Source organism: Eutrema salsugineum, unplaced genomic scaffold (genome assembly GCF_000478725.1).
Source record: "Eutrema salsugineum unplaced genomic scaffold, Eutsalg1_0 scaffold_5, whole genome shotgun sequence".
Taxonomy (NCBI): domain Eukaryota; kingdom Viridiplantae; phylum Streptophyta; class Magnoliopsida; order Brassicales; family Brassicaceae; genus Eutrema; species Eutrema salsugineum.
Window position 1 is genome coordinate 14,278,522 of NW_006256612.1, and position 27,664 is coordinate 14,306,185.

A 27,664-nucleotide genomic window follows, 5' to 3' on the forward strand; every position below is an offset into this window, starting at 1 on the left:
CCAAGGATCAGTGAGGTACCGAGTAAATTTCTCTGCCTATTAGAAAAGAGAAAACAAGAAAAGAGAAAAGAGAAAAGAGAAAAAGGGGATAACTACACCTAATGAGCTTAGAAGCAAATGTGGGTCTGATAAATTGCTCGGGATCGAGTTTAAGTACACTTGAAGCCATGGCAAACCGACAAGAAGATGATGAGAATCAAAGCGACTATGATGCCAAAAACTACGAGCTTTATCTTCATGTTGTCTAGCCACATTTTTCTTCTCATCTTTGTTCCTTGTGTTCTAAAAGCTTGCGCCTTTTAAGATATTCAGAAACACAAGAGCATGAACCAGCCATGTTACCACTATATCCAGGCCATGTATGTATATGCAAGTGGGTATTAGGGAAGTAGTTATTAACCTGTGAGCGAAGGTTTTCAGTTTTGTCTACTAATAGCTCGATTTTCTCTCCACGGTCAAGGACCTGCCACAGGAATGAATTGCAGAATTTCAGCTTACAGAAGCGGATTGCTTTGGTCATAAGGGATGTCTATCAAACACACTTGTGGACTAATCATGTGCGTGTAATCATTTCAAACCTTCTCAATGTTCTCCATCATAACACCTTTCACTTCAGTCACCTGAGCCTTCACCTTGGCAAGTTTGCTAATCTCCTCAGGATGATCCACGCAATATTGCATGTGCTGCTTCAGTTTAGACCTTCAATGCAACAAAGCCACCACAGAGATGGAATTGGATATTTTTAACTGTTTGTTCGTTTAAAACGCTGGTTTTTCATGCCAAAACGTACCCGAATTCTTTGTTCAAGCTGTTAGCTTTAGCAGTGGCAGCTTTGCCACCACCATATCTCTTGCTGAAATCCTCCTTGACTCGCTCCAAGAAAGCCATTGGTATCTGCCTCCCAGCAGATTCAACAACGACGACACAATAGGCTGCATAGCAACACAGAGACAATGAAAATCTTTATGTCACATTGGTTCCATCTAAAGCAAATAGATTCATTGGTTTCCTCAGACAGAATTTCCAAAAACACAGACTTTACACTAATTCTTCGCCGTAAACCAAAAACAAACAAGCTCTGGGCTTTAAACAAGGTGTCCATAAAAAATGCTTATAGACAATGGATATAGAACCCAATGCTTCTAGACAAATGAAAATGTTGATGTATTTTGCCAGAAATTTTCTAAATATGAATCGGAGAATAAGTATTTACATAATGTGTAAACAATTCCACAAGAATATATATCGAGTGCAATCAATATGGACATATAGATCGAAACTAAGCATTCATAAAAGGAAATCATCGAGGGATAAAAAGAAAAACACGGCACAAATCCCACATGAGGACGTTGTTGAGATCGGAATGAGAGACTTACTGAAGCCATTGTCAGCGAGATAGTTGAAAGTGTGGCCGTCGCAATTGTAGGTAAACTTGTTGTTTGACGACGGAAGCTTGTGGAGGCACTGAGCGGCGACGGAGGTGAAATTGCCCTTGAACTCTGTATACTCGGCGAGGATCACCGTGCCGCGAGCCACGAAGCTATATATCAACGATTGTTGTCCCATTTTTCCTTTTTTTCCAGTTGAAAAAATAAAACTCTATGAACACCACAATCCGCTCAGAGAAATTAGTAAACGATGTAAAAAAAAAAAACAAGTAACGAGGGGTAGAGACGGAGAGAGGAAGACGAAGAGATCGGAGAAGAGAAACAAAATGAGAACGCTGGATTTGCGCGAGAAACAGTGTTTTCGTTCAAATTTTTTATTTATTTAGAAAAAAATAAAAGTTAAAAGGAAATTTAACTCTCTACGCTACAGTGTTTCGATTTCAATTCAAATCCCCAACCTTTGACCGTATAATTTTTTTTAACATGGATTCGATAAACCTTAAAACTTTATTCAATGATAAAAATGTATGTATACTGGAAACATTTCAAGCGATGTTGAGTTATTATAATTTTTATAATCTGACTCGTTAGTTTACATATGCAAATTTTAAATTTAAACAATTAAATGTATGTTACTTAAAGAGTGTTTAATTGACAATTTTGTTGCAACAATATGACCTTTAATTGCACTCCAATTCACCAACCGATCCTTCTTAGTTCTAACCGCAACCTAACTTTATGTTTTCTTACCAAACTACAAAAGTTTACATTATCTGATGTTGAGTTTGATCGTTGATAAATCATTGAGGAGCACGTGAGTACAAAGTTTAGCTGTTAGCAAAAAATGCCCCCGACAAATGCAGAGGAATTCGAATGTGGATATGCAGATATCCCACATCGGATACGAATACGATTGAAGTAAATCAAAACCTTGTAAATTATATGGCACAGGAATTTGTATTGGGCTTGAATTCATTACAAAGAAAAACCTAATTGCTCTTATGGCTCTTTGTTTCCTCAGCAAGAAAACTGAACCCATTTATTTTATTTTTAAATAAAGAGAGTAAAAAAAGAATGAAAATGTGTGAATGCTGATTAGTAGTTTTGATGAGTTTTAACCGTTAAGAGATTTTTTTCTATTATTATAAGAAACTTTCATTGTAAATATTTGAATTTGAAACCTCCTTGGTTTTGCTTTACCCTTTTTTCTCAATCTACTACAATTTACAATTTCATTTGTTTCCCTGTTAAAACCTGTTGTTCGAATTTGTGACTGAACTAAGACTGTGATCAATGCTGGATTTGGGAAAAAAAAAAGAAGAATTTTTGAAAAAGACAAACTCTGTGTTTCTCTTCGACAATAGGACCTGAACTTGTTCTGTGATTGGTAATTACGATTTCACCATCCGCAGGGTCCACGAGCTTCTTGGCCGGATCCGGGCAACAAAATGGGTCCAAAATTTCTCTATTACTTCGATCATAAGGTTTAATAATATCTCCTATTACCCCATTTTGATAGCGTGGAATGACTACTTTACCCTTAACTCATTTTCTACTTTATTCTCCTCCCTTTCCCACTTTAGTCCTCGTTTCGTTGTTGTTAAGTCCTCTAGATCTGTAGTTCTTCGCGACAGCCCATAAAATTCTCTGGTTAGACGGTAGATCAGGTCGAATCGAATCGAGGATTTAGGGTAAGGAAAATGGCGCAGCAATCGTTGATCTACAGTTTCGTCGCTCGCGGCACGGTGATCCTCGTCGAGTTCACTGATTTCAAAGGTAATTTTACCTCCATCGCTGCTCAGTGTCTCCAGAAGCTCCCTTCTTCGAACAACAAGTTCACCTACAACTGCGATGGTCACACGTTCAACTACCTCGTCGAAGATGGATTCAGTAAGTCATTATCGTTTTGATCTATTACACAGGTTTTGAATGTATTCTTTTACGTTTTACACCACTCGGTGCTTGCTGCCTCGATTTGCGTCTAGGTTTCTTCGGGTTGTCTGTGTTTTGTCTGTTCACTGCGTATTTGCCTTACGTTATCTATCGGCTCGTGTTGATTTGTGCATTTTTGAGTATTCTGATTTCTCTCAGTAGCCGCTTGTACCAAGCTTTTAGGGTTAGATCTGTATCTGTCAATTGCAATAGCTATCTTCACTTTTACTTATAGTTTTTGCTCAGTTTTCGATGGATCCGTGGTATTGTAGGTTGGAAGAACACCAACATCGATCTGGATACGGTTTTTACTGGTTGCTTGATTTGCATAACTTATTTGCTTATTGTTTCTTAAGTCATGGGTTTTGACTGGCTTTATTCTCAATGAATCTAGGGGTCGGACTGTAATCTTTCTGTGACAAATCCTTTCGTTGTAGCCATATTATATCAGTGCCACCTGATTATCCCGGAAGGGAAAGTCTTGTGCTGTATCCGCTATATGAGATTTAATTTTGTTCTTTGTTGTGCAGCCTATTGTGTTGTTGCGGTTGATTCTGCTGGGCGGCAGATTCCGATGGCCTTTCTGGAAAGAGTAAAAGAGGATTTTAACAAGAGATATGGTGGTGGAAAGGCTGCAACTGCTCAAGCAAACAGCTTGAATAAAGAGTTTGGGTACATTCTTTGTCTCTCTTCTTTTCCTCTGTCGATTTTCTCTTCCATAATACTCTTGGACTGACTCTTTTTTGTTACTTTGAAGCTCTAAGCTGAAAGAGCACATGCAGTATTGTATGGATCATCCAGATGAGATTAGCAAGCTTGCTAAGGTGAAGGCGCAAGTGTCAGAAGTTAAGGGAGTTATGATGGAAAACATCGAGAAGGTTGGTTTCCATGCCTTTCTCTCTGTCAATATATATATGATTAACCCATGCCCCTTTTGCGAAACGTAGTAATACTAAATTACTGAAGTCTCTTGATTTGGTATCTATTGAATGCATCACATCTTGGAAAATGTCCGTTTTTACCAATGTAACACATGTTTTCCTGTAAAATCATATTAGAAACTTATAATTCATTTGCAGGTTCTTGACCGTGGTGAGAAAATTGAGCTTTTAGTGGACAAAACCGAAAACCTTCGCTCTCAGGTTAGTCTCTCATGCAGCTATCTCTTGCATACATTTTAATGTCCCTGCATCGTGCATACATATAATGGTATAAATGTCGACACACTCACACATAAATACAAATATAAAGCTTGTTCACCATATTGTCTTATCTCGTATTTGATTAAACAAATTGCTACAGGCACAAGATTTCAGAACAACGGGGACGCAGATGAGAAGAAAGATGTGGCTTCAGAACATGAAGATAAAACTCATTGTTCTGGCCATCATTGTCGCACTCATTCTCATAATCGTGCTCTCAGTTTGTCATGGTTTCAAGTGCTAAGCCCAGAAAATTCAAAATCCCCTGAGATCTTTCTCATTCGGTACTGCCTTTTCTTTTATTGTTCTACCATCATTCTAATGTTTCTGCTTGAATTGGTTTTGTATAGATAGACATATATGTATGCTACACATTTCCTATATTGCTTGCACCTGATGACATTTTGATCCCTTGCGAACCAGTATTTGCCAAGAGATCGAAAACTATTAAATGATTTTGCCGATTGATGACTGTCTTAGCTGTGCTAGGATAATCATATGTTATAAATAGAATATTTAAATATGATATATTTTCGTGGTGACTTGTAACTTTTGCTCTGAGACATTTCTTGAACTAATTACACTTACCAACTTTACAATAAGAAGTTATCTCGTGTACATGAATGATTCGCTAATATTTAAATTCAAACATTCAATTATATACGAACGAGTTTATATAAAGACAATCGTACGTAGATTTCTCAGTATCTCCTATTTTTATTCCATTCATGCGTACAACAATGAAATTAACACGAAAACTTTATGCAAATTTTAAGTGTAAGAGTTTGACAAATCGATCTCTTTTAATGAAATGGGCCGAAAACGTAATGGGCCGAAAATGTAATGGGCCGTAATGGGCCGAAAACCTACTTTGAGATTCAGCTGCCACAGCTTTCCCGCTAAAAACACTTTTTCATTCCCGCTCAAGCTCACCACCAGATTCTGATTTGCCACTTCTGTTTTTCCGCACACTGACCCCACAAAATTCCGATCCGCCGGTTCATATCAGAAAATGGAATTCGATATCCCATTGCCGGAGGAGCTTGAGCTTCTCGAAGCCAACTCTTACTATCCTGAAGAAGAAGATGACTACCTAAACTTCGAGGAGGCGCCGTATCCTTACGATGAAGAAAAAGAAGAAGAAGAGCGCGTCGCGCAGAAGGAGCTTCATGTCCAACAACCGGATTCTCCTGAGATCAACGGTATTAAACGACCCAGGAGTCTAATGTCCGATCCGATTGTCAATCTCGATGAAGTCTCTCCAGCTTCTGAGAAGAGAAGCAAAATTGGCGATAATCGGGTAGAAATGGAAGACGAGGATTGGTTACGACCCTCGCCGGTTAAGGAAGTCGTCCATGCTGTGGAGGAAGAAGAAGAGGTCATTCCTCCGGAGACTATTTTTTCCAGGTTACTACTGCTCACCAGACATATCGACTCGGAATTTTTTTGAAATTTTTTTTTTCGTAATCTCTTTATTGGAGTTTTTAGATACGCTTCTGAGATTGACGGGGAGTGCTTTCCGATCACGGCACCGGACGGAGGAGAGAGGGTTTATGCGAAATTCTGCCGAGCTTTGGGAGATGAAGAGGTGAAGAAATTGGATGTGAAAGCCAAGTCTAATGGTACGAAGATTTCAATTAAGTTTGATTTGTTCCGAAATTGTCTTTGACATCAACCTCTGCCCGTTTATTCTAAGTTTTTTTTTCCCCCTACTATAACTTAATTGAATGAATTCTGTATAGTATCGATTTTTTTTTCTTGGCATACTTCAGTTGGGGGTTGAATAAAGCGTAGGGACATAGGTTAAAGATCAGTTTAGCTTTAGAATATGTTATTTGGTAGTCTTGGCTCTTATGCGAGAACTTCACTGTAGACAAGGTTTCTGTCTCCATTGATTTCTATATGGGGCATACAATCTTCTGGCAAGAACTTTTCTCGGAAGTTAGGAATTTAGCATTCATTAATCTTTTGTAGGTCTTATCAAAGATCCCATCAGTGTTCTTCTGCAACAATCAGAGAAAGAGGCATTTAACAAGGTGAATTTTGTCAGATTTTTATTGAAGAAAACCGGTGTCAGTTTCGGGCTTTTTTTTCTTTCTTGTGTCGTCCGTTTTCAATTGTTGTAAAGCAATCATTATTTGTCTTTATGTGAATCATAGCTTGCATGTGCATAATATTCAGCAGTTGTGGACGATAGTTATGTCCTCTCCTAACCAGAATGTGTATTCTTTTGACATTCAAGGCCTTGCAAACTAGTTCCGAAGATCAGAATGAAACCATTACTGCAGAAACACCTGTAATGCATGAAAAACTCTGGGTAGACAAATATTCTCCGAGCTCATTTACTGAGCTTCTCAGCGATGAGCAGACCAACCGAGAGGTATTTTGCATATCTTGATAAAGACCCTGGGTATATCAGATGAATCAAGAAACAGTAGAATGATTTTAGAGGAGCGTCTGATTTGAACTAGTAGTTGTTGTTCTAAACTTTATTTGCAGGTTCTGTTATGGCTTAAGCAGTGGGATGCTTCTGTTTTTGGATCTGAAATTAGGAGCACGACAGATGAAGTATTGTCAGCTCTGAAACGACATTCTACAACAAGTCATCGTCAAAAATCAGATTCAGCTTTCACAAGGAAAAATCAGTTTAGTAGATGGAGTAAGGGAAGTTCTACATATCCTAAAAATTCAGACGTGAGCAATAGCAACCCTACAGATAATCATGACATGTGGAATAAAAAGTCAAAACTTACTGGTTCCCCAGAGCAGAAGGTGTGATTAACTTTTTATCAAGAAGCTGTTTGTCGTTGTCTTCTACTAAAACCATTAGTATGAATCGGTCGTAAAACTTTAATTTTCACTGCTATTGTAGATCCTTCTGCTTTGTGGTGCCCCAGGGCTTGGTAAGACTACACTTGCTCATGTTGCAGCTAAGCATTGTGGATATCGTGTTGTTGAGGTATTCTTGTATACCCTTTACTTTCACAAGCTAAATATATAATTTCGCTAGTTAACTTCGTAACTGTTAGGATAAAGCGGGGGCATCTTGCTTCTTAATTTCTTATGGTTTTGCATGCAGGACACTGGTTAATGTCCATGTTATCATTCATTAACGAAAGGATTTTTCATTAACTGCGTTGCAGCAAGTTCTGTATGTGCATGTTTCTCATTCTTCTGTCCTTTATGTTAGGTTTAACTCAACGTCTCTTATTTTGCAGATCAATGCTAGTGACGAGCGATCAGCAGCAGCCATTGAAACTAAAATTCTTGATGTAGTTCAGATGAACTCTGTTACAGCTGATTCTAGACCTAAATGTTTGGTATGCTCGGCTTACTCTATGTTCGCTGGGGACCCTTTTTTTTCATCGTATCAAATTTGATTACTCAGAGTTGCCTGAAGTAGACACTGACGATTATTTATGTAGGTAATTGATGAGATAGATGGAGCTCTTGGTGATGGAAAAGGAGCAGTAGATGTTATTCTAAAGATGGTATGTATGTGCATGCTTGTACTGAGCTCTGTGATTTAGGTTAAGTTTGGCAAATACTGACTATAAACTCTTTGCTCAGTTTACCTCTATAAGAAAGATTTACTGCAAGCAGTTTTTTAGTTACTCCTATCTTACTTTGCTAGCTCTAGAGTCTAGACCTCCTTTGATTCTCTTTGTCTTTTCTTGAATTTTCATATTTCCTTTTACATTTTCTTAAAGTCTTGAAGACCAATTCGGAATAATTATGTGATAGCATTTATTAATATTTAATTGTATCTTCGCTGCATAGGTGTTGGCAGAAAGGAAGCATGCTACAGGCAAGGAAAATATAAATAATGGGAAGACTTCCTCGAAGAAGGAGCGGCGAACAGCACCACTATCAAGACCCGTCATTTGTATATGTAATGACCTATATGCACCAGCTCTTAGACCTCTGCGACAAATAGCAAAGTAAGTTTCACTTTCTGTTCACTTTGAGGGTCTCTTTTCCTGTTTGTTTTGCGAAGCTACCACTATTTTACGTAAAGCGTACTGCTTTCAAAATGTTTCTACACGTCTTGAGCATGTCGGCCTATAAAATGCTCATTTTAGATAAACCTTCGCCTCTTAGTATGATGATAACCTCATGTGCTCCTCTTGCAGGGTTCATATATTTGTTCAACCAACAGTGAGTCGTGTGGTGAACAGGTAACTATATTCTTTCTTTATTGCGCGACAGAAGAATTCTTTTAATTTTTTTTCTTGTTTCATTTTGGTAAGGGTACAGTCGTTGGTAACTGTTAGTCCAACTGTCAGTCACCTGTAAGACTAGTTTCCTCTCTGACTTGAATGTCTGAAAATTTATCATTCCGCAAGAAATATGCCAAAATAGTACCTTAAGGTTTTGTATGTTGAATAAAAATCAGTGAACTATATACAAATTAAATTCAATATTTTTCTCCCCGGCTTTTTTTATCTAGCAATTGTCTTACTAGGCTGAAATAAGCAAATGACAGGCTTAAATATATTTGTAATATGGAGGGGATGAAAACAAGATCAGTCGGTCTTAGTGCACTTGCGGAGTACACTGGTATCTTTCTTTCTTTCCATATGCTCACTGTGTTCACTTTAATTTGGTTCTTAATCTGATATATTGCCAACGAGTTTGATCTAATCTTATTTTAACTAGTTAGAGAAGACAGCTTTAGTGATTATGCTATCTTTTGCCTTTTCTTTGGCGGTTACAGAATGCGACATACGCTCTTGCTTGAACACTCTGCAATTTCTCAACAAGAAGAATGAAACCCTTAATGTGGTTAGTCTTTGATGCGCTACTTGTCGGCTGAGCGTTTAACCACTTTCAATTTATTTTAACAAAACTCCAGAACTTCGTACCTTGCGGAAAGCTTTGACTCACTGAAAAATCTGTGTTTACTTGACTATACACGTGAGCAGGAAAACCTGATTGGTGCCCTGCCAACTGAAATCTAAAATGTATTTGCTGGACCTATGAGCGCTCTTTAGTAGTTGAAACCAGTTTTATAATCTGTTAATTCTAGCAGTTTTTCAACACTTTTGTTTTTAGGCAGTTAGCTTTCTATTTGGTTTTCCATTCTTGGAGATTGAGCCTTCTAATAAGCTAAGCAATCGCCTTGTTCTTTCTCTTATAGATCGACATTGGTTCTCAAGTAGTTGGGCGGAAAGACATGTCAAAAAGTTTGTTTGATATTTGGAAAGAGGTAATGAAAGCACAATTAAGTATCGTAGCTTGCTTTACTTGCAGATCCACTTCATATTATATCCAAGCTTGCTTCTTCTTTTTAGATATTCAACAAGAGAAAAATGAAACGAGAACGATCTAATGACGCTTCTGGCAGTGAAGCCAAAAAATTTGATTTCTTACACACTCTTGTATCTAGTCGGTAAGTACAAGACACTAATTTTCTCTTTCAAATGTCATTACTTCTTTTGCATGCATCCTTTATTTCTTTATGCTTAAGTAGTTAACTGAATGTGCAGGGGTGATTATGATTTGATTTTCGATGGTATACATGAAAACATTTTGCGGCTTCACTACCATGATCCGATGATGGACAAGACAGTAAGGCTAATTAATAATTTCCAGTGAGCTGTGACTATTTTGTTCTGTATGTTTTTGCGGTTATGTTCTGAAGTATTGCTGTGACATCCTTTTGATTTGAAGGTTAGCTGCCTAGACTGTCTTGGAGCTTCCGATTTGCTACATCGATACATTATGCGCACCCAACAAATGCCACTCTACGGTAAAGCCTTTAAAGCTCAGATGATTATTAAGTCCTGTATATAACACTGCTTGTTTTTTACCTTGTGATGCAGTTTATTTTTCTAGTCTGGTGATACCTATACACCGTCGAGTGGCCCAGATACAAAGACCAACTATTGAGTGGCCTAAGTCTTACCACAGGTGATTTTGGTGTCATCTTATATTGATTAAGAAAGCATTTCAAGCGTCTTACCAGTACTTCTCAATATGAAATCTACCAGATGTCGAACACTTATGGTGGAAAAGCAGGAGTCCCTGCGGTCTTGGTACCACAAGATACCTCCCTATATTGGGAGGCATTTGTCGATCAAGTCTTTCGTAGAAGACTCTGCGTCCCCGCTATTGCATATTCTTTCTCCCCCAACTCTTAGACCAGTATGTCTTCATTTGTTTACTCGCTGATACTTTCCCGGTTTATTCTAACATCTCTAGTTTCATATGTCCGACTACTCTTCTTAGGATAACATCTTGTTATGCTTCTCAGGTGGCATCGCATTTACTATCAGAGAGGCAAAAGGATCAACTGGCCGGTTTGGTCATGCTTATGTGTTCATATTCGGTGACTTATAAGAATGCGAAACCTAATCCTGCTCTGAGTGACCTCAGGGAGGATGCTGCTTCAGAGGCTACAGTTCTTGCTTTAGATCCACATCTATTCGATTTCATTAGTTTCAAGGTTTTGTTTCTGCTTCTTTTTTTTCGTAGCATCTGAGCACTAAATTTGCCTTTGGGGATAATAGTCATCGTCTGTCCATCATTTGGCAGGGTCGCCAGTTAAAACATCACATACTCACCTTAGCAATGAAACAAGTGTTGGTACATGAAGTAAGTCACGCATCTTGTTCGCTGGAAATTGTTAAATATTGTGCCTTTAGGTGCATGAAGTTCTTGATTGTCTAGTTTTAAAATAAAATAAAAATGTTTAAAACTCAGGTAGAGATGCAGAAGATATTGCAAGCAAGTGGAGGAAGGTCCGGGATCTTGAACAACCCTGAAGAAGTAAAGAAAACAAATCAAGAGTTAGCCAGGAAAACTATTGCTGCATCAAATGAGTGTCACAGAAATCCAGTGACCTCGAAATCCCCATCTGTCCCAGTTGAGAAGAACGCCACAACTTCAGAAGCCAAATCTAGTGATGTGAAAAAGGCATCTCGCACCGCCCTTAATTTCTTCGACAGGTACTTGGAGGATATTATTCTATCAATTTTCCCATTGGAACTTCTTTATATTTCATGCTGTATCAGTATCACTTTGGTATCATGATAATTTTATACTATTTGCATGGTGGTCGTGTAAGAACAGGTTTAGGAAGTCGAGGAAAGATTATGAAGATCCAGAGGATGTACAAAAGCGAGCAACCGCAAAAAGAGATTCACGCCCTCTTCTCTTCAAGTTTAACGAGGTATGTCACAACCCCAGCTATTTTGTAACCAAACCAAAAACAAAACAAAAAACTCCATAAAAGGATGATTCTAAGATAACCCCATGAAATCTCCAGACTTTAGGCCTAGATCAAACTTGTGTATTATTTCCATTGATGTATATAATTATTATATATTATACTTGCAGGGTTTCACAAATGCTGTGAAGAGACCGGTTAGGATGCGAGAGTTTCTACTGTGAGTCTCCATCACTCCCTCTCAAGAGCTATGAGACCTACGCGTAAGCCAACTGGCGCCATTTTGTTTGGAGTATCATAACAGTGTATTAGTCCAAATGTTTCGCTAAGGGCTGCCAGCAAAAGATGGCTGCTACCATTTCGTATTTTGCCGGACAGAGTAATTTAAAAATTGATTCTAGGATTATGTACAGTAACATGTGTGACCAAACTAAATACATTTTTTTTTTTGGATATTTTCTTTTTAAGTACATCTATTACACACACCAAGATCTTATTTGCAAGTATGGTTTTCTCATAGATTTCATTTATTATAAATATTAAAAACGCAAATATATGTAGTAGCTATTAGCTAATGAGATGTAGTTGGTATCTAGCAAGGTTCCTTGGTGAAAGGCCTTACTGTTCTTCCACTTTCCGGACGTTGCGGAGCTCATCCACACCGTCTCCTCTCTCAAACACCCCCGCTGCTCCCATTCCCGACCCTGCGCGGTTTCCCAAAATCAACCATCCCAAAACCATACCTCAGTGACTGAGTGAGATTGGGATTGCGAGTGAGAGTGAGAGTGAACATACCTATGCACATTGACACTACTCCAAAACGGCAGTCTTTACCGCGACGTTTCATCTCGTGCAGTAGCGTTGCAACGCATCTGGCGCCTGAGTAAGAGTCACGTTAGATCAGAGGAACTCATTTACCATATGGGGAGGAACATGAAGCATACCTGTTGCACCCAAGGGATGTCCAATGGCTATGGCTCCTCCATTGACATTGATCTTCTCCGGGTCTAGCCCCAGCTTGTTCCGACAATAAACAAACTGAGATGCAAATGCCTAAACACACACGCAGTAGGTTTTTATATACAAGGACTACAGAGCAAAAATTGTATAGAAATAAGAAGAGTTGTGTGTTTTATTATCTATCTTTAACCTCGTTAATCTCAAACAAGTCGATGTCGTCGAGTTCTAAACCAGCCGTCTTGACTGCAGCAGGAATCGCAACAGCTGGCCCAACGCCCATAATCGCTGGGTCCACACCAACTGCAGCAAATGTCCTGCAATGTGGTCCAAGCGTGCTTTACTTAATGAATCAAAGAAAGGTCAATATAAAGTATCAAACTTACCTGAATACACCAAGAATGGCAAGGCCTTTCTGCATTGCGACACTCCTCCTCATGAGGAGAACTGCTCCTGCTCCATCACTTACTTGGCTCGAGTTTCCTGTTCGACACAAGCGAAGCATTGAATTCGCAAGAAAAGATGGATCAAACAAACAAATTTCCCTGGAATGTGAGTTAAGTACCAGCAGTTGTGGTTCCGTCTTTCTTAAACACGGGTTTCAGCTTCGCAAGGCCGGAGAGAGTTGTGCTAGGTCGAATCCCATCATCCACAGACACTGTTATGGGTCTCTCATCACCTGTCTTTGGGTCAACAGTCTGAAATATAAGAACCAAAAGTCATTAACTTGGGGAAAGAACACTTGACGCATCCTGAAAAATCTAGAATGCTCTAGGTTGAAAAAACAGTATCTACCTTGGTGTTTATAGAGATTATCTCATCCTTAAATCTACCGGAAGCAGTAGCAGAAGTGGCCTTTCTGTGAGAATCAACCTACACATTTGACTCCATAAATAAACTAAGGCTGACAGGTAACATCAAGTACATGCACTAATACTGAGAAAGTTTATTCGAGTTACAGCAGCTTGATCCTGCTCCTCCCTTGAGACACCAAACCGGTGTGCTACATTCTCTGAAGTAATGCCCATTGGAAGAAGGCAACTTTGTGCTTGTTCAAACTTCTTCACCTACAACAACAATATGATGGCTTAAAATTCAACAGAGACATTAAATTCACCTCCCAAAAAGGAGTGAGAGAGACAATAAGGCACGGTACCTTTGGGTTGACTGATCCTTTCCATCCCCTTGGACTGGTTGTCATAGACTCCAGCCCTGCCCCAATACCTGTATCAAACGTATTGCCAGCTCAATTTTTCATACCAACAAAAGAGAATTCATGTAACCAAAGACGGTTACTCTCTTACCGATGTCATAAAATCCTGCTTTTATGGCAGCAGCAACGTCAGCAACAGCCTGAAGCCCGGATGCACACTGTCTGTTCACGGTTCTGATCGGAACAGTTTCTTCCAAACAGACATAAGAGCATAATCAGCATATAGAAAAGATTCTGGATTAGAAGGTTACCATACGAAACATGAAAGCTTACCGGGGAAACCAGCATAGAATGCAGCCATCCTGCATTCACTGGCTCTCTGAGATCCTTGGCCTAGAACAGTACCCACTACAATGTCACCAACTTCACTTGGGTTTACATTTGTTTCCTCTATCAATGCCTGCAAAGAAGAAGCTACAACATATAAGTACAAAATTGGAGAAAGGGGGAGTAAACACCAGCAAACATAATCGAAGAAATAGTCTGACATACTCTCAAAACAGGTGCAAGCAACTCGTCTGGATATGTATCCTTGAAGCTGCCACGTTTTGCCTTGCAAAGTGCAGTCCTTTTTGCCCTGTGAGTAGTTTTATCATTATCACAAGAATCTTAAAGTTCAAAAAGCAAGTTTTTCACAAGGCACTGAACAAAAGGGAAATAATGAGAGAACAAAAAGCATAAAAGAGAAGAAACTTAACGCGACAATGACAACATCATCCCCATATTGAGAGTTCCTCTGATATGCAGCACTGTCTCCCGCCAAGCAAGCTGAGGCCTTTGTGAAAAAGGAAACACAACACATTAAGAGCTACGATTGTTTGTAATCAAACACACTTCCTACACTAATAGAATCGAAGAAGAAGCAAACAAAATCATAAAAAAATACTTGATCGATCCTAAAAATCAGCTTACAAGCAATGCGCATCGATTCAGAGTTATGATTTCAATGAAAAAAAGTTCAAAATCCCAAGCAAGGATGCAGAGCAATGAGCGATCGGAAAGAGGCAAAACCAAAGAGATGAAGAGGGATCAGAGGAGCTCACAGAGAGAGTGTTGGAGTGGGAGGAGGAAGAAGACGAACAAGGTTGAAGATGGTGAAGCAGTACCCTTTGTCTCTCCATCGCTTTTTCCATTGTTCGCTAATTATTACAAGTCAAACAAAAATTTGTTGAAAACGAGATTTAAAGAATCTGGCAAAAACTGTTATATGCAAATGAGAGAAAAATGCCAAGAAAATAAAGTTGTTAAAATTGTAGACCGGTTTAGTCCGGTTAAGGATCATCTGGAGTAAAACCATCTGGTTTTCTCATGCTCAAAACAGCGTCGTTTGTGCTTAGGGTTTTAGGATATCTGCTGTATATTTAGATTCTCCTTCTAGGTCTCTTACAGAAAACACAGTCGACCGTCATTTCTTCGACGGCTCGATTTTCTGCTCAACCGACACAGACGCCGTCTTATAGGAAGCCTTTCTACTCTCCAACTCCGTTCATCGATTCGTTTCCTTTCCGACGTAAGTCTCTAAATATTCTTCGGCCCCTTAAGGTTGTAGAATTAAGTCTCTGCTTTTGTATACCCTACCTTTTTGTTGTTGTTTCTTTTGGGTTTTTGGTTTCAATCTTCATTAGATTGCTGTTTCTATCGATGGGTATTTGCTTTCGATCAAAACGTTTTTGAAATTTTTGAATTGCTGCTTCGTTAGTTTGTTTTCCTTCGATGGGATTTCTTTGATATAAATACAAAGAAAGAGACATGAGAGATTGATTAGTGTCTCATAATCTAATCAAAGCTTGTAGCTTTTACTGCTTTATGATTAAGCTGGTGAGAGGTTTACTGAAATTCATATTCTTTTGTTTGCTTCTTAATCTCTCCTTAACGTAAGAGTTGTTGTATTATGATACTATTTTCATCGGGATTTTGTATGGTTTGTGCAGATTTATTTAGCAAAAATGGTGCAATATAATTTCAAGAAGATAACTGTTGTTCCCAATGGGAAGGAGTTTGTTGACATCATCCTTTCACGGACTCAGCGTCAGACACCAACTGTTGTCCACAAGGGTTACAAGATTAACCGTCTGCGTCAGTTCTACATGAGGAAGGTTAAGTACACGCAGACAAACTTCCATGAAAAGCTCTCTACAATCATCGAAGAGTTTCCTCGCCTTGATCAGATCCATCCTTTCTATGGTGATCTTCTTCACGTGCTATACAATAAGGATCATTACAAGCTCGCTCTAGGCCAAGTGAATACCGCGAGGAACTTGATCAGCAAAATCGCTAAAGATTATGTGAAGCTACTCAAGTATGGTGATTCCTTGTACCGGTGCAAGTGTCTGAAAGTGGCTGCTCTTGGTCGTATGTGCACTGTTTTGAAGAGAATCACTCCTAGTTTGGCTTATCTGGAGCAGATCCGGCAGCACATGGCGAGGCTTCCTTCCATTGATCCAAACACTCGCACTGTCTTGATTTGTGGATACCCTAATGTGGGCAAGAGTTCTTTCATGAACAAAGTTACCAGAGCTGATGTTGATGTCCAGCCTTATGCTTTCACCACAAAGTCGCTCTTTGTTGGTCATACCGATTACAAGTATTTGAGGTATCAAGTCATTGACACCCCGGGGATTTTGGACAGGCCATTTGAAGACCGTAACATCATTGAAATGTGCAGTATCACAGCATTGGCCCACCTTCGAGCTGCTGTTCTCTTCTTTCTGGACATTTCAGGTTCTTGTGGTTACACTATTGCTCAGCAGGCTGCTCTTTTCCACAGCATAAAGTCCCTGTTTATGAACAAACCTTTGGTGATTGTCTGCAACAAGACCGATTTGATGCCCATGGAAAACATATCTGAAGAAGATCGGAAACTGGTTGAAGAGATGAAAGCTGAAGCTATGAAGACTGCCATGGGAGCAAGTGAAGAAGCAGTGCTTTTGAAGATGAGTACTCTGACGGAAGAGGGTGTGATGGCTGTGAAGAATGCTGCCTGTGAGAGGCTGTTAGATCAGAGGGTTGAGGCAAAGATGAAATCCAAAAAGATCAACGACCACTTGAACAGGTTCCATGTGGCGATGCCGAAGCCTCGAGATAACATAGAAAGGCCCCCTTGCATACCTCAGGTGGTTCTGGAGGCTAGAGCTAAGGAAGCTGCTGAGATGGAGAAGCGAAAGACCGAGAAAGATTTGGAAGAAGAAAATGGTGGAGCTGGAGTTTATTCTGCTAGTTTAAAGAAGCACTACATCTTGCATGATGATGAATGGAAGGAGGACATTATGCCTGAGATTCTTGATGGTCATAATGTTGCTGATTTCATTGATCCAGACATTTTGTTGAGGCTTGAGGAGTTGGAACGTGAAGAAGAATTAAGGCAGGCTGACGTTGAAGAAAGTGATTTCGAGATTGATGGTGAAGAACTTTCAGAGGAGCAGAAGCAGCATCTTGCTGCCATTAGAAAGAGGAAAGCTGTGCTGATCCGAGAGCATAGGCTCAAGAAGACTGTTGCACAAAACAGATCAACCGTTCCAAGGAAGTTTGACAAGGACAAGAAGTATACAACTAAAAGAATGGGTAGGGAACTATCAGCTCTGGGGCTTGATCCGTCTTCTGCAGTGGACCGTGCAAGAAGCAAGTCCAGAGGGAGAAAGAGGGATCGATCAGAAGGTGCTGGTAGTGATGCAATGGATGTGGATGATGAGCAACAGGCGAACAAGAAGCTGCGTGGGAGATCAAGATCGAGATCTATGTCGATATCAAGATCAATGTCAAGGCCACCTGCACATGAAGTTGTGCCTGGTGAAGGATTTAAAGACTCTACTCAGAAGAAATCAGCCATTAAGATTAGCAATAAGTCTCACAAAAAGAGAGACAAGAATGCACGTAAAGGTGAAGCTGATAGAGTTATACCGACTCTGAGACCGAAACACTTGTTCTCTGGGAAGAGAGGGAAAGGAAAGACGGATAGGCGTTGATGAAACCAAACAAGGTAACTTAACAAATTCCATTATCTCTGTCCCTTTTGCACAACAATCGTTTACTTGTTTTGTTCTGTTACGAATATGAAATTTTATCGTCTTGAAATGAAAATACGTTAGAATGGCAACTGTGTTGAGATTGACATTTGTCTGCAACCTCGACATTAATATTTTTTTTTGTTTTCTTATAACAGGGAAAATAGATGATGGATCGATTGAAGAATATTTCTCAAGTTTTGGAACTTTGCGTTACTTTTTGTTTACTATTATTATGTTATGCATCTTTTGTGTTTTTCCTTCAGACATTATATGAAAAGTTGTAGCTTCTTCTGCGACTGTATTTCGAGGACTAAGAATCGTTTAAGCAAACGTTTTAGTGGATTCATTTTGATTAATTTTTGGATTCTTTTGATTGTTTCCGAGGATGGTAGGTAGTTGAAAACCAAAACGTCAGTTTTTTTTATTTGGTCTTTGGTAAACACAGTGAATGATCTGTTATTCTGTCTCGAGTCCAAATTCTGTTTACCTTGTTATCCAAGCTTCAATTTTTTTTTTTTGTCGTCATGCTTCAATTTTACTTACCACTAGATTTTAACGACGCACGAAAATTTTTATTTTTTATTTCTAATATAAGTTGTATTTATCTTTTTTATTTAAATATAATTTATTTTTGTTATTTATTTTTTTAAATCAAAAAATTGTTATTATATTTTAATTTTAAACAGTAAAATTTGTATATTAATAGAATAAGAGTATACGTTAATTAAGTATACATTGATCTAATGTTAATTATAAACTTGTTATTATGTGAATTTAGATTTACACATAAACTATCTATATATCTATGAATTTGCTAATCCATCCGTTTAGTTGTTTTAAATCATTTTTAATATTTTACATGTTTTGACAAACTAACCTTTATAATTATAATTGTATAACTCTATAAATATTTACTAATATGAAATATTTGGACCAATTGATTATGAAAAAATATAATAAGATATTTATTTACTATTTGTGCTATTAAAAAAATGTATATATATATAAACGGGTTAACCTGTTAATTTAATTATCTCAAATCATCTTAATATCTTACATGTTTTAATAAATTAACTCATGGACCTTAAATATATATACATATAACTCTAATCAGCTTGATCATATTATTGTATAATATAAATATTTATTAATCTCAAATATTTGATATTTTAGACAGATTGTTTATGATAAAATACGATAAAATATTTATTTACTATGCATTTTTATAAAAATATTATTTAAATTTAAAATTTAAAATTAATTTTTTCTGTATTTAAGAAATTCTAAAGTATTAAAATTATTATCTAAATTTTTGTAATAAAATTTAGTTATAATCTTTTTGAATTTTTTGAATTTAAATTAAATTGAATGCAAATTTTTGTAACTAAATTTAATTGAATTTTTAATAATTTGAAATTTAAATTAAAGATGACCTAGATTTTAGAAAAACTAAAAATATTTAAATTAATAACTAATTTTCGGAAATTAAATATAAAAATATAATATAATATTATAAAATAAACTTTGAGAGTGTTTGGATGCGAGTACTAAATGTGCTTCTTTTTTAATAGAATAGATTGAAAAAAATTGTGTTTAATTTACACAATAGACTTTTAACTTTTCTTGTATACAACTTTACCTGACCGGTAAATACCTCAATACTAATTTTACAAACTCCGCACCGTCATAAATCTATATTGTTCTCTTTTCTTTTTTATAATTTTAAAACTCAACCGCCAAAAAAAAAAAAAATCAAGACTTTCAAGTTCATTGGAGAGAGTAGCTTTCAGGTTCGTCGCTTGGGTTGCAAGGCAACAGTCATTGACCGAAGCCGATCAGCAATCTCCGTAAACGATGGTCGTACTCCGGGATGGAACGACCAGCATTGCTCCATCAACTTTCTCCACTCTGCTTCACACCGTTCCGGTATCGGAGGTCTCAACGTATTGTTCACAATTCCACCTTTTTATCAAACAAAACATATCAAAATTATATATATCAAAACCAAGCCTGAACGCAATCCAAGTTCTATCTTTTTTTGTTCAAATACTGTAGAATTGTTTCTGTTAATTAGACACATACCAATGATGGCACCGCAATGCAGATTTGCATAGGGTTCTTCGCCTGTCAAAATCTCCCACATCGTGATACCAAATGAGAAAACATCCACCTGCAAAAACATGTGAAGGTTAAAGCTTTGTTCTGAAGTTACAGTGATGAAGACTCGAGTTTTGGTTTTGGACTCAACGACGTACTTTCTCTGAGACGCGGTTGCTGCTCCCATTTAGCAGCTCTGGTGCCATCCATGGAAGGGTTCCTCTTACCCCACCAGACACAAGCGTGTTTCGTTTTATTCTCGACAATCCAAAATCACCAACCTGTATATAAAACAGTGTCAAGATGAAAACAAACTACAATATGGCTTGGAATGACCCGATTTTGGGGAAAAGGTTTACCTTGCAAATGGGTCGTTGTGGATCCCTCAAGTTTACAAGCAAGTTATCGCATTTAAGATCAAAATGAACTATATTCTTCATATGTAAATACTCCATCCCAAATGCAGCATCTAGAGTTATCATCAGCTTCTTGCGCCTGTCAAGCGATCTGTGCAAATAAATTTGCATCAGTAGACTAATGATGTCATAAATCGGATAGGTCTTACATATATTTGACAGATAATGTACCTGTCTTTCCTCTGCAATACATGTCTCAAAGATCCGTTCACCATATACTCAGTAACTGTTGCCATTGTTCCACCAGGTCCATCTGGTACAACTCCATAAAAGGCCACCACATTTGGATGGTGAAGGTTCGCCAATATCCGAGCTTCTCTCCAGAAATCTTTAGTCTGTTTCAAAAAAGAAAAAAAGCATTTCATTAAGACATTTTCGTTAAAGCAATTGTGGTTTTGGATTAGAAATATAAAGACTTCCACAGAAGAGCTAAACCTGTCTTGCTTGCTCTGATGATCCACCAGAGAAACAGCTATTCTTTATCCTCTTGATAGCAACATCAGTTCCTCTCCACTTCCCATAGTAAACCGTTCCAAATGTACCTGATCCTAGCTCGTGCAAGTCTTCAAGATCCGTGTTCTTAATTATCTGTAAGCCATAGATTCCAGCTTCAATCTCAACCATCGCAGCTTCGCTGAATGATTCATCGGTGTTTCTGCTCTTCTTGTACTTTTCCTGCAATATAAAAACAGACCAGAGAGATAAACCTTAAACTGACACACACCAGGAAAAGCCAGAACTTCCAATCTAATAGGAAAAATAGATTGCGTACCTCCATTGCTGATTCAGGACCAGCTTTTGTAATCTTGTCCTCCCTTGTGTAAGATTTGTGATCATCATCTGACTCATTATGTACATGAGGGACAATAGTAGCTGATAAGAGAGCATCTAAGGTTACTTCGTTCGTCACATCCTCAACTATCAACTGTGGAGCAAGCAGATTGTTTCTAAAGAAATCATCCGATTCCTGTGTGTGCATAAAAGCAGCATCTCTACTTCCCACCTTCCTAAGTGGCAATCCGCAATAGTGAAAACTCTCTTCTTTAGGAAGAGGCTTCTGAATTTCTGTATCATCATTATTTGTCTCCAGATCCTGCACATAGTTTATGGAAAATTAGATAAAATTATAATAAATGCAAGCTTTACACAAGGAATAAGGTAAACCATGCTTACACATCTCGGAATCATAGGCTCCTGTCTCATAAAGTCCACTGGGAAATTTTGGTTGGGTGAGGAGTAATCTTCTTGATCGCTTGACTTGGTTGTATTACACAGTTGACCTTTAGCTGAAGTATGGCTTCTGATGAGAATATCTAGTGACATGTCTTGCTGGAAACCATTCAATTTTTCCCTCGACCCATCAAGATGATTTTCGTTAGTATTGACTGATAAAGAGAACACTGAGCTTCCTGAATCTTGTGAATCAGTTGAAGTAACCTGAGCAACCGGTTGATAATTAGGACTGTAATAACTAGTATTGTTACTAACATCATGTTTCTTTGATGCCTGATCAAAAGAACCGGGACTATGATCACCATCCATCCACTTATTACCAACTTCTGTGTTGAGCTCAAGCTCCTTACTCCTCCTGCCTTCTGGATTCTTGAAATAGATATCGTCAGTATCTTCCCACTTTGACATAGCCACAACATGCAACTTATTTCTCAATATTTTCCATGGTTGTCTGGTGAATGCTTCTAACCCATTGTTGATTTGGCTCTCATCATGCAGCTGTGGATCAGAAAGAGCGTTTTTCTTAAGCGTCACTTTCTCTGGCCCGTTATAAGCTTGACCATGGCGGTAAATATCTCCACTTGGCCTCCGGTCATGAAGATTCATCTCTGGATGCTTCTGCATTTGTGTATTAGTCTCAAACAGGAACCTATCTTGCGGTGAGAAGTTTGGAGTAACCAAGTAAGGGCGATTGTTGTTGTCAAAGAAACCATTTTGATCAACCAAGTAGGGAATGTCGGTATTTGCTCTCTTGTGAACTGAAAAAGGAGATGATGGAGGAGACTGTTGACCAAATGAGTTAGTCGTCATCTGCATTTTGGGCATAAAATGAACAGCATTAGCGTTCACATATGGATTCATGAAGGTTGGACTGTTGCAGTCTTTGTTTTCCCATGTATGAACAGAAGTAGGCGAGTCTCGAAAATGAAATGTAGGGCTGAACTCTGAAGCATTCCCAAACTGTGTTGTCTGACTTGTCCCGCTTTGCCCGCTGGAACTCTTGTGAGGACTCACATCCACAACACCATTAAGAGCTGAAACATAATGATAATGATCGATATCCGTCTGCTGGTGTGTGTTTGTGTTTCGGTTTATGTTCATATTCCTTTCATTGAAAATTTTAGGACTCTCTGATGACTCTGTTGAAGATACAAGAAAGACCCTTATCCTCTGAGATCCAGCCTTTGTTTCAGCTTCTTGATACTCCTCAATCATATGAAGAAGATCCTCATCTGAGCAAACAGATATTAGTGCATCAAGATCTTCTCCTGGTAACTGATACTTGATTGTGTGCGGATGGTTGCACAAAGCATAAGTCTTTTGCATCAGTTCGTTTAACCGAACATGTTTTCGTATTGAGATAATCCGAGTCTCCCCTCCAATGTACCTAAGCTTCCCATCACCAGGTCGCTGTAAGATCCTTCCCCCGAAACTACAAAGAAGCTTCAATACTTCCGGCAAATAAACATCTGATGTTGCAGCCATCCGAGGTGAGTCTGCAATATTTGCTTCAGCTAAGTATCCTCCTCCATTCGAGGGATTAAAACCTTCTGAGATGTTGGAATCAACTCTTTGAAGCCCAAGAATTCTGTTGAAATCCTCATAAACAAGATGTCGATTATTAGGATTAGCCTCAACATTTCTATTAACAACCTGTGCTCTTCGTTGAGCACCAAAATCCCTCAAGAATTCATTTGAAAATTCCTCTCCTGTCTGAACACAGATATTGTCTTCACGCGTGTTATTACCACAACCGGTTTCCCCATTGAACCTATCCCTACCTAAATGCTGACTGGAGCGGCCAGGAAACTCCATTCTCATGTCCTCAAGAACACAAAAAAAAAAAAAAAAAAACAGAAAAGAGAGAATAAAGACCAAAAGGCTTAGTCTTTCTTCTGCACAATCTCTTGTTCAAAGATACTAAGTCGTATTCTTCTTCCTCCCCGTTATATTTCTTATTCTTTTACGCTCTTTGAAGGATTATAGCGAACAGGTTATGGAGATTCATACCCACAACCAATTTTCCCATCATCAAACCTCCAATGAACACCTTCAGGGTAATATTGCTACAAGATCATATCGAATCAAACAGAGATTAGAGAATCATCCTCATTCGAACGTTAAAAAAAATGAGATCCCCCCTGCAAAACAACAACAACAATTAGAAGCTAAGATTTCTTCATTATAATTAATTTTTTTTTATTCTCTGCAAATGTTGGTCACACAAATCAATCATATACACAGTAGACTTAGTATATACGTAATTATCATCCAGATCATAGATAAGAACAAATGTGTTGAAAACAAATTGCAAAAATTGAAGCTTGAGATGAATTTAATTACCTGGGGAAATGGCCAAAGACGAACGAAAGAGAATGAGAGTAACAATGGAGGAGAACGCTAACAATCAAAGATGAGATTTTGGGTAAAAGAGAAGAATGTTCCTGGATTGAGAACAAAAAAAGGAGGAAAGAGGATTGGAGTTTTTCGAAAGTTGAGGTTTTTGATTTGCGAGAGAGAGAGAGAGACGCAGAGAAGCGCTCTCAAAATAAACGCGGGTGGGACAAACTCCAAAAACTAACTCTCTGTCTCGAAGATCTCTCTTTTATTCTTTATTTGTAAGATTATAATAAACTTTAAAACAAATTGGTTTTGATTTTATTCGTTTCACTTGTACTCTCAAATCAATCCATCTATCTATTAATAATTATAAATCCGGATTTATTTTAGTTTTTTCAAATAGTAAATTCATAAATTGCATGTGAAGCTTTTGGGGGAACGTTTTTTTCTATTTCTTACTTTTTTTAGACATTTCTAGAAAACTTTTTTTACTGATCTCTCTTAGTTTTGTAACTAAATAAAACAGAAAAATCCAAAATAAGTTTTTGAAATCTAAAGTAAGAGAATCGTATCCAAAAAGAAAATGAAAACTGTATACGATCTCTATGTGGGAAATTATGTGCATGTTAAAAATAAACAAGTGCCAAAAAGTTGATTAAACATTAAAACATGGTGCAGACGTTATGATGTGCACGTTCAACATTAAATACTTTCATCAAATCTTTTAATTATCTCGTCATTTCCTCTGTTTTTGTTAAATAAAACTTGTACAAATATATTGTAACATGTCATCCATCCCCCTTGGACTTTATTTAAATAGATAAATAACAACATTTTACTCTATACGTTCCATAATTATTAACTCCGATTCTAATTTTGGAAGAAATAGGCCAAAATAATCAAAAAAATTATACAACTAACAATAAAAATAACTACCACTTAAGCTTTAATCTTAACCAACCGTTTGATGAGCTTTTCAACATACTACTGACCTCATGACATTGCAACTACAAGAACCAAATTATAAGTTTCACTAACAACAATAAGACCGTTTTAAAAGATGAAACAACAAAACTAAAAAACACATTACTCTCTCTGCCTCGAGTCTTAATATGCGTGAGAACAAAACAAAGCCAACACAATACAACATCCAAGAACAAACATCACAGAGCTCCTCCAAATGATTTATTCTTTCTTGCAACAATCTTTTAGGGAAGAGGGATCAAGGGATTTGGTTTTACCGGTATGACTCAGGACGTTTAGGTTTGCTCTGTATCACTTGCTCGATCTTGTCCAGAACATGTGGTGTTAACAATGGGATAACATCAACAGCCTTCATGTTTTCTTGAATCTGTGTAGGTACCCCCAAAAAAAATATTTCTTACTTCAAATCTTGGATTGAAAATTTAGACTGATATTCCCAAAGTTCCTATCGAGAACCGCTGAGGCTTATAAGAGAATGTGACTAACCTGTGACTCCCTCGTGGCACCGGTGATAACAGATGACACATTAGGATTTGAAGCACACCATGCAATTGCAAGCTGAGCCAAGGTTACACCTAGCTCATCTGCAATCGGTTTGAGACCGCTAACTTTCCTCAGCACGTCATCCACAAGTGATCTATTGGCAAGGTTCTGCAAGAGAATTTAAACCAGTAGCATATTAGATGCAGAAGCAGAAGAGAGGACATAACTTTGTATGACCAAGGACACAAAAAGAAAAGGAGGAAAAAGGAATACTTTGTAGTTCTCCAATGCAAATCGGCTGTCCGAGGGAATAGCTCCTTTGTTGTATTTACCAGTAAGCACACCCGATGCAAGTGGGCTCCAAGTAGTGAGACCTATGCCATGGTTGGTGTAGAGAGGAAGAAACTCTGACTCAACCTACAGAACGTAATAGCTTAAGTTAAAGTAAACTACATAACATGAGATAACAACTTAAAAAAGACGAGACACAAAGATGAAAGTAAACTGAATACGAAAGAGTGTTAGATTTACAAACCTTGTGCCTAGCGAACATGTTGTATTCAGGCTGTTCAACGATTGGACCGACCAAATCCAACCTATCTGCAGCTCCCCATGCCTCAGTGATTTGTTGAGCTGACCATTCACTTGTTCCCCAGTAGAATGCCCAGCCCTTATCAATCACATAGTTCATCGCCCTGACTGTTTCCTCGATAGGAGTTGAAGAATCCGGCCTGGGACAGACAATGACCAAACACACAAAGGAAAACAATTTTCATATACTTCAAAAGAAGCTAGTGGCATTAAGATCAATGCAAAGATGCCCACTTTCGGAAAATTTTGTTCCCGTCAAGATCATCAAACTTCTATCACAAAGATAGCAAAATGTAGATCCGGATAATCAGCACCAACGAGTCGAGAGATCAAATGAAAGCCAAAGTTGATTCCAACTTGGAGTTTCCAAGATAATAACCTCTCAAACAGCAAACCGTTTTCCAATTTGTAAGAAACTTAAACTGAAACATAAAAAATCTAACCCTGGATCCGTATTTCCGTACTAAAAACAAAAGCACATGCTTGAAAATTCAACTAAACACATCACTTGAAATCTCGAAAATTAAATGAGCAGACAACATAGTACAGAACAAATTTCAGATATACAAAAAAAAAAAACCTTTATTCATTTTTCAGAGAACCTAACAGAGTCAAATCATAGCGAATTAAAATCCTAGATCTTCGAAGAAGAATCATTAAAAAAAAAAAAATACTTTCACCTGTGGCAATAGAGGACATCAACGTAGTCCATATCGAGACGTTTGAGAGAAGATTTGGTTCCTTCAACGATATGCTTCCTCGACAAACCTTTATCGTTGGGACCAGGACCACCCCAGAAGATCTTGGTGGAGACGACGATGTCGGATCGGCGCCAACCGAGCTCACGAATAGCTTGACCCATGATCTCCTCGGCTCGACCATTTGCGTAAACCTCGGCGTTGTCGAAGAAATTGACTCCGTGATCGCGACAACACTGAAGAATCGACTTGGCTTCTTTCACATCGAGCTGGTTCCCAAACGTAACCCACGCTCCGAATGAGAGCGTACTCACCTTCAATCCCGATTTCCCCAAATTCTTGTACTGCATTTTGTTCGAAATCCAGACAAGACCTCTTGATCTACTTCTCTCTCTCTCTCTCTCTCTCTCTCTTGCAAAAGGTATATGTCTGAGATGTTGCAATCAGCGAAGATCAGATCATTGAGTACTCTCTTTATCAGTAAACAAAATAAGATAAGCTACCGGTTCGGTATAATTTTTCCGGTTCTCAAGATTTCCAATATGTTTCAAATACCAAAATTCGAAGCAGATATAGGGCTTGTACCAAATCGAATGTATCGGAATGGTTGTTTCCGGTCTAAGGCTGCCCCGGTTTAGTCTCAATTTGTATGTGCTTGAAATCGTACTGCAGACAAGAACAAATTAAAGGTAGTTGTGATCTCGTACTTTTTAATGAAAACGGGATTTTAAAAAAGGTCAAAAATGAGAAGATTAGTAATGGGGCCAAAAGAATCCCATGTGAGTGACTTTAGTCTAATCTCCATATGTCCACCAATCAAATGCAAATACGTGTCCTTTTCTTTGAAAAAAGTGGCTCATTAGCTGGAGAAGTTGTGCCGTATTGGGAGAGCTTTGCCGTATAGAATAAAAGCAAGTCACTGTCACGTGGAATGCTCCGTCACTCCACTTGGGAA

At 38.1% G+C, this 27,664-nt stretch overlaps 7 protein-coding genes across 9 annotated transcripts; 3 read left to right on the top strand and 4 right to left on the bottom strand.

Moving 5' to 3' along the window:
* Positions 1-24: 24 nt before the first annotated feature.
* LOC18994391 (putative vesicle-associated membrane protein 726) lies at positions 25-1,679 on the bottom strand. Of its 3 annotated transcripts, none has more exons than XM_024152849.1 (5): positions 1,491-1,679; positions 791-932; positions 579-699; positions 401-463; positions 25-296 (listed from the first exon to the last, which is right to left on the bottom strand). In XM_024152849.1, exons 1-5 carry the CDS (start codon positions 1,564-1,566, stop codon positions 150-152), a joined length of 549 nt encoding a protein of 182 aa, XP_024008617.1. In that variant the 5' UTR covers positions 1,567-1,679; the 3' UTR covers positions 25-149. The 3 variants fall into 3 exon arrangements, with proteins under 3 accessions (XP_024008617.1, XP_006418096.1, XP_024008616.1); XM_006418033.2 differs by having other exon boundaries at positions 1,377-1,679; XM_024152848.1 differs by having other exon boundaries at positions 1,332-1,679.
* Positions 1,680-2,963: 1,284 nt separating this feature from the next.
* On the top strand, positions 2,964-5,050 carry LOC18994392 (vesicle-associated membrane protein 721). Its single transcript, XM_006418034.2, has 5 exons — positions 2,964-3,278; positions 3,851-3,992; positions 4,078-4,198; positions 4,400-4,462; positions 4,623-5,050. The coding sequence occupies exons 1-5, from the start codon at positions 3,089-3,091 to the stop codon at positions 4,764-4,766; spliced, it is 660 nt and encodes a 219-aa protein (XP_006418097.1). The 5' UTR covers positions 2,964-3,088; the 3' UTR covers positions 4,767-5,050.
* Positions 5,051-5,529: 479 nt separating this feature from the next.
* On the top strand, positions 5,530-12,117 carry LOC18994393 (chromosome transmission fidelity protein 18 homolog). Its single transcript, XM_006418035.2, has 23 exons — positions 5,530-5,929; positions 6,011-6,144; positions 6,497-6,558; positions 6,765-6,902; positions 7,022-7,294; positions 7,395-7,481; positions 7,741-7,842; positions 7,948-8,013; positions 8,303-8,463; positions 8,656-8,700; positions 9,009-9,082; positions 9,240-9,307; positions 9,663-9,731; positions 9,817-9,914; positions 10,012-10,093; positions 10,196-10,274; positions 10,348-10,435; positions 10,516-10,669; positions 10,779-10,970; positions 11,060-11,119; positions 11,228-11,472; positions 11,597-11,696; positions 11,864-12,117. Exons 1-23 carry the CDS (start codon positions 5,535-5,537, stop codon positions 11,915-11,917), a joined length of 2,826 nt encoding a protein of 941 aa, XP_006418098.1. The 5' UTR covers positions 5,530-5,534; the 3' UTR covers positions 11,918-12,117.
* A 17-nt stretch (positions 12,118-12,134) lies between these two features.
* Positions 12,135-15,038, bottom strand: LOC112084070 (3-ketoacyl-CoA thiolase 1, peroxisomal). Its single transcript, XM_024152594.1, has 14 exons — positions 14,907-15,038; positions 14,562-14,638; positions 14,356-14,440; positions 14,137-14,263; positions 13,955-14,053; positions 13,807-13,874; positions 13,610-13,717; positions 13,446-13,523; positions 13,216-13,348; positions 13,037-13,133; positions 12,844-12,967; positions 12,638-12,746; positions 12,489-12,572; positions 12,135-12,397 (listed from the first exon to the last, which is right to left on the bottom strand). Exons 1-14 carry the CDS (start codon positions 14,994-14,996, stop codon positions 12,312-12,314), a joined length of 1,365 nt encoding a protein of 454 aa, XP_024008362.1. The 5' UTR covers positions 14,997-15,038; the 3' UTR covers positions 12,135-12,311.
* A 207-nt stretch (positions 15,039-15,245) lies between these two features.
* Positions 15,246-18,223, top strand: LOC18994394 (nucleolar GTP-binding protein 1). Its single transcript, XM_024152048.1, has 3 exons — positions 15,246-15,373; positions 15,795-17,839; positions 18,023-18,223. The coding sequence occupies exon 2, from the start codon at positions 15,810-15,812 to the stop codon at positions 17,823-17,825; it is 2,016 nt and encodes a 671-aa protein (XP_024007816.1). The 5' UTR covers positions 15,246-15,373; positions 15,795-15,809; the 3' UTR covers positions 17,826-17,839; positions 18,023-18,223.
* Positions 18,224-19,461: 1,238 nt separating this feature from the next.
* On the bottom strand, positions 19,462-23,552 carry LOC18994395. The gene is made up of 8 exons (XM_006418037.2): positions 21,554-23,552; positions 21,153-21,473; positions 20,816-21,055; positions 20,552-20,715; positions 20,324-20,471; positions 20,123-20,245; positions 19,950-20,037; positions 19,462-19,829 (listed from the first exon to the last, which is right to left on the bottom strand). The coding sequence occupies exons 1-8, from the start codon at positions 23,432-23,434 to the stop codon at positions 19,654-19,656; spliced, it is 3,141 nt and encodes a 1,046-aa protein (XP_006418100.1). The 5' UTR covers positions 23,435-23,552; the 3' UTR covers positions 19,462-19,653.
* A 1,324-nt stretch (positions 23,553-24,876) lies between these two features.
* Positions 24,877-27,166, bottom strand: LOC18994396 (probable voltage-gated potassium channel subunit beta). The gene is made up of 5 exons (XM_006418038.2): positions 26,692-27,166; positions 25,956-26,151; positions 25,694-25,837; positions 25,424-25,588; positions 24,877-25,304 (listed from the first exon to the last, which is right to left on the bottom strand). The coding sequence occupies exons 1-5, from the start codon at positions 27,057-27,059 to the stop codon at positions 25,191-25,193; spliced, it is 987 nt and encodes a 328-aa protein (XP_006418101.1). The 5' UTR covers positions 27,060-27,166; the 3' UTR covers positions 24,877-25,190.
* Between the last annotated feature and the right edge of the window lie 498 nt (positions 27,167-27,664).

Excerpts from the sequence above, each read along its gene's own strand:
- LOC18994393 (XM_006418035.2), top strand. The coding sequence starts at position 5,535 with ATGGAATTCGATATCCCATTGCCGGAGGAGCTTGAGCTTCTCGAAGCC. Across the intron at positions 8,701-9,008 it reads GTGAGTCGTGTGGTGAACAG|GCTTAAATATATTTGTAATA; the intron begins GTAACTATATTC and ends AGCAAATGACAG. Across the intron at positions 10,670-10,778 it reads CTCCCCCAACTCTTAGACCA|GTGGCATCGCATTTACTATC; the intron begins GTATGTCTTCAT and ends TATGCTTCTCAG.
- LOC18994395 (XM_006418037.2), bottom strand. The coding sequence starts at position 23,434 with ATGAGAATGGAGTTTCCTGGCCGCTCCAGTCAGCATTTAGGTAGGGAT. Across the intron at positions 21,474-21,553 it reads AGCCTATGATTCCGAGATGT|GATCTGGAGACAAATAATGA; the intron begins GTAAGCATGGTT and ends AACTATGTGCAG. Across the intron at positions 20,246-20,323 it reads CACAACGACCCATTTGCAAG|GTTGGTGATTTTGGATTGTC; the intron begins GTAAACCTTTTC and ends TTTTATATACAG.
- LOC18994394 (XM_024152048.1), top strand. The coding sequence starts at position 15,810 with ATGGTGCAATATAATTTCAAGAAGATAACTGTTGTTCCCAATGGGAAG.
- LOC18994392 (XM_006418034.2), top strand. The coding sequence starts at position 3,089 with ATGGCGCAGCAATCGTTGATCTACAGTTTCGTCGCTCGCGGCACGGTG. Across the intron at positions 4,199-4,399 it reads TGATGGAAAACATCGAGAAG|GTTCTTGACCGTGGTGAGAA; the intron begins GTTGGTTTCCAT and ends ATTCATTTGCAG. Across the intron at positions 4,463-4,622 it reads CCGAAAACCTTCGCTCTCAG|GCACAAGATTTCAGAACAAC; the intron begins GTTAGTCTCTCA and ends AAATTGCTACAG.
- LOC18994396 (XM_006418038.2), bottom strand. The coding sequence starts at position 27,059 with ATGCAGTACAAGAATTTGGGGAAATCGGGATTGAAGGTGAGTACGCTC. Across the intron at positions 25,838-25,955 it reads ACATGTTCGCTAGGCACAAG|GTTGAGTCAGAGTTTCTTCC; the intron begins GTTTGTAAATCT and ends TACGTTCTGTAG. Across the intron at positions 25,305-25,423 it reads GTGCCACGAGGGAGTCACAG|ATTCAAGAAAACATGAAGGC; the intron begins GTTAGTCACATT and ends GTACCTACACAG.
- LOC18994391 (XM_024152848.1), bottom strand. The coding sequence starts at position 1,566 with ATGGGACAACAATCGTTGATATATAGCTTCGTGGCTCGCGGCACGGTG. Across the intron at positions 933-1,331 it reads AACGTCCTCATGTGGGATTT|CCTATTGTGTCGTCGTTGTT; the intron begins GTGCCGTGTTTT and ends GTTGCTATGCAG. Across the intron at positions 700-790 it reads AGCTTGAACAAAGAATTCGG|GTCTAAACTGAAGCAGCACA; the intron begins GTACGTTTTGGC and ends GTTGCATTGAAG.
- LOC112084070 (XM_024152594.1), bottom strand. The coding sequence starts at position 14,996 with ATGGAAAAAGCGATGGAGAGACAAAGGGTACTGCTTCACCATCTTCAA. Across the intron at positions 13,875-13,954 it reads AGCAGGATTTTATGACATCG|GTATTGGGGCAGGGCTGGAG; the intron begins GTAAGAGAGTAA and ends CGTTTGATACAG. Across the intron at positions 13,134-13,215 it reads AGACGGAACCACAACTGCTG|GAAACTCGAGCCAAGTAAGT; the intron begins GTACTTAACTCA and ends TGTGTCGAACAG.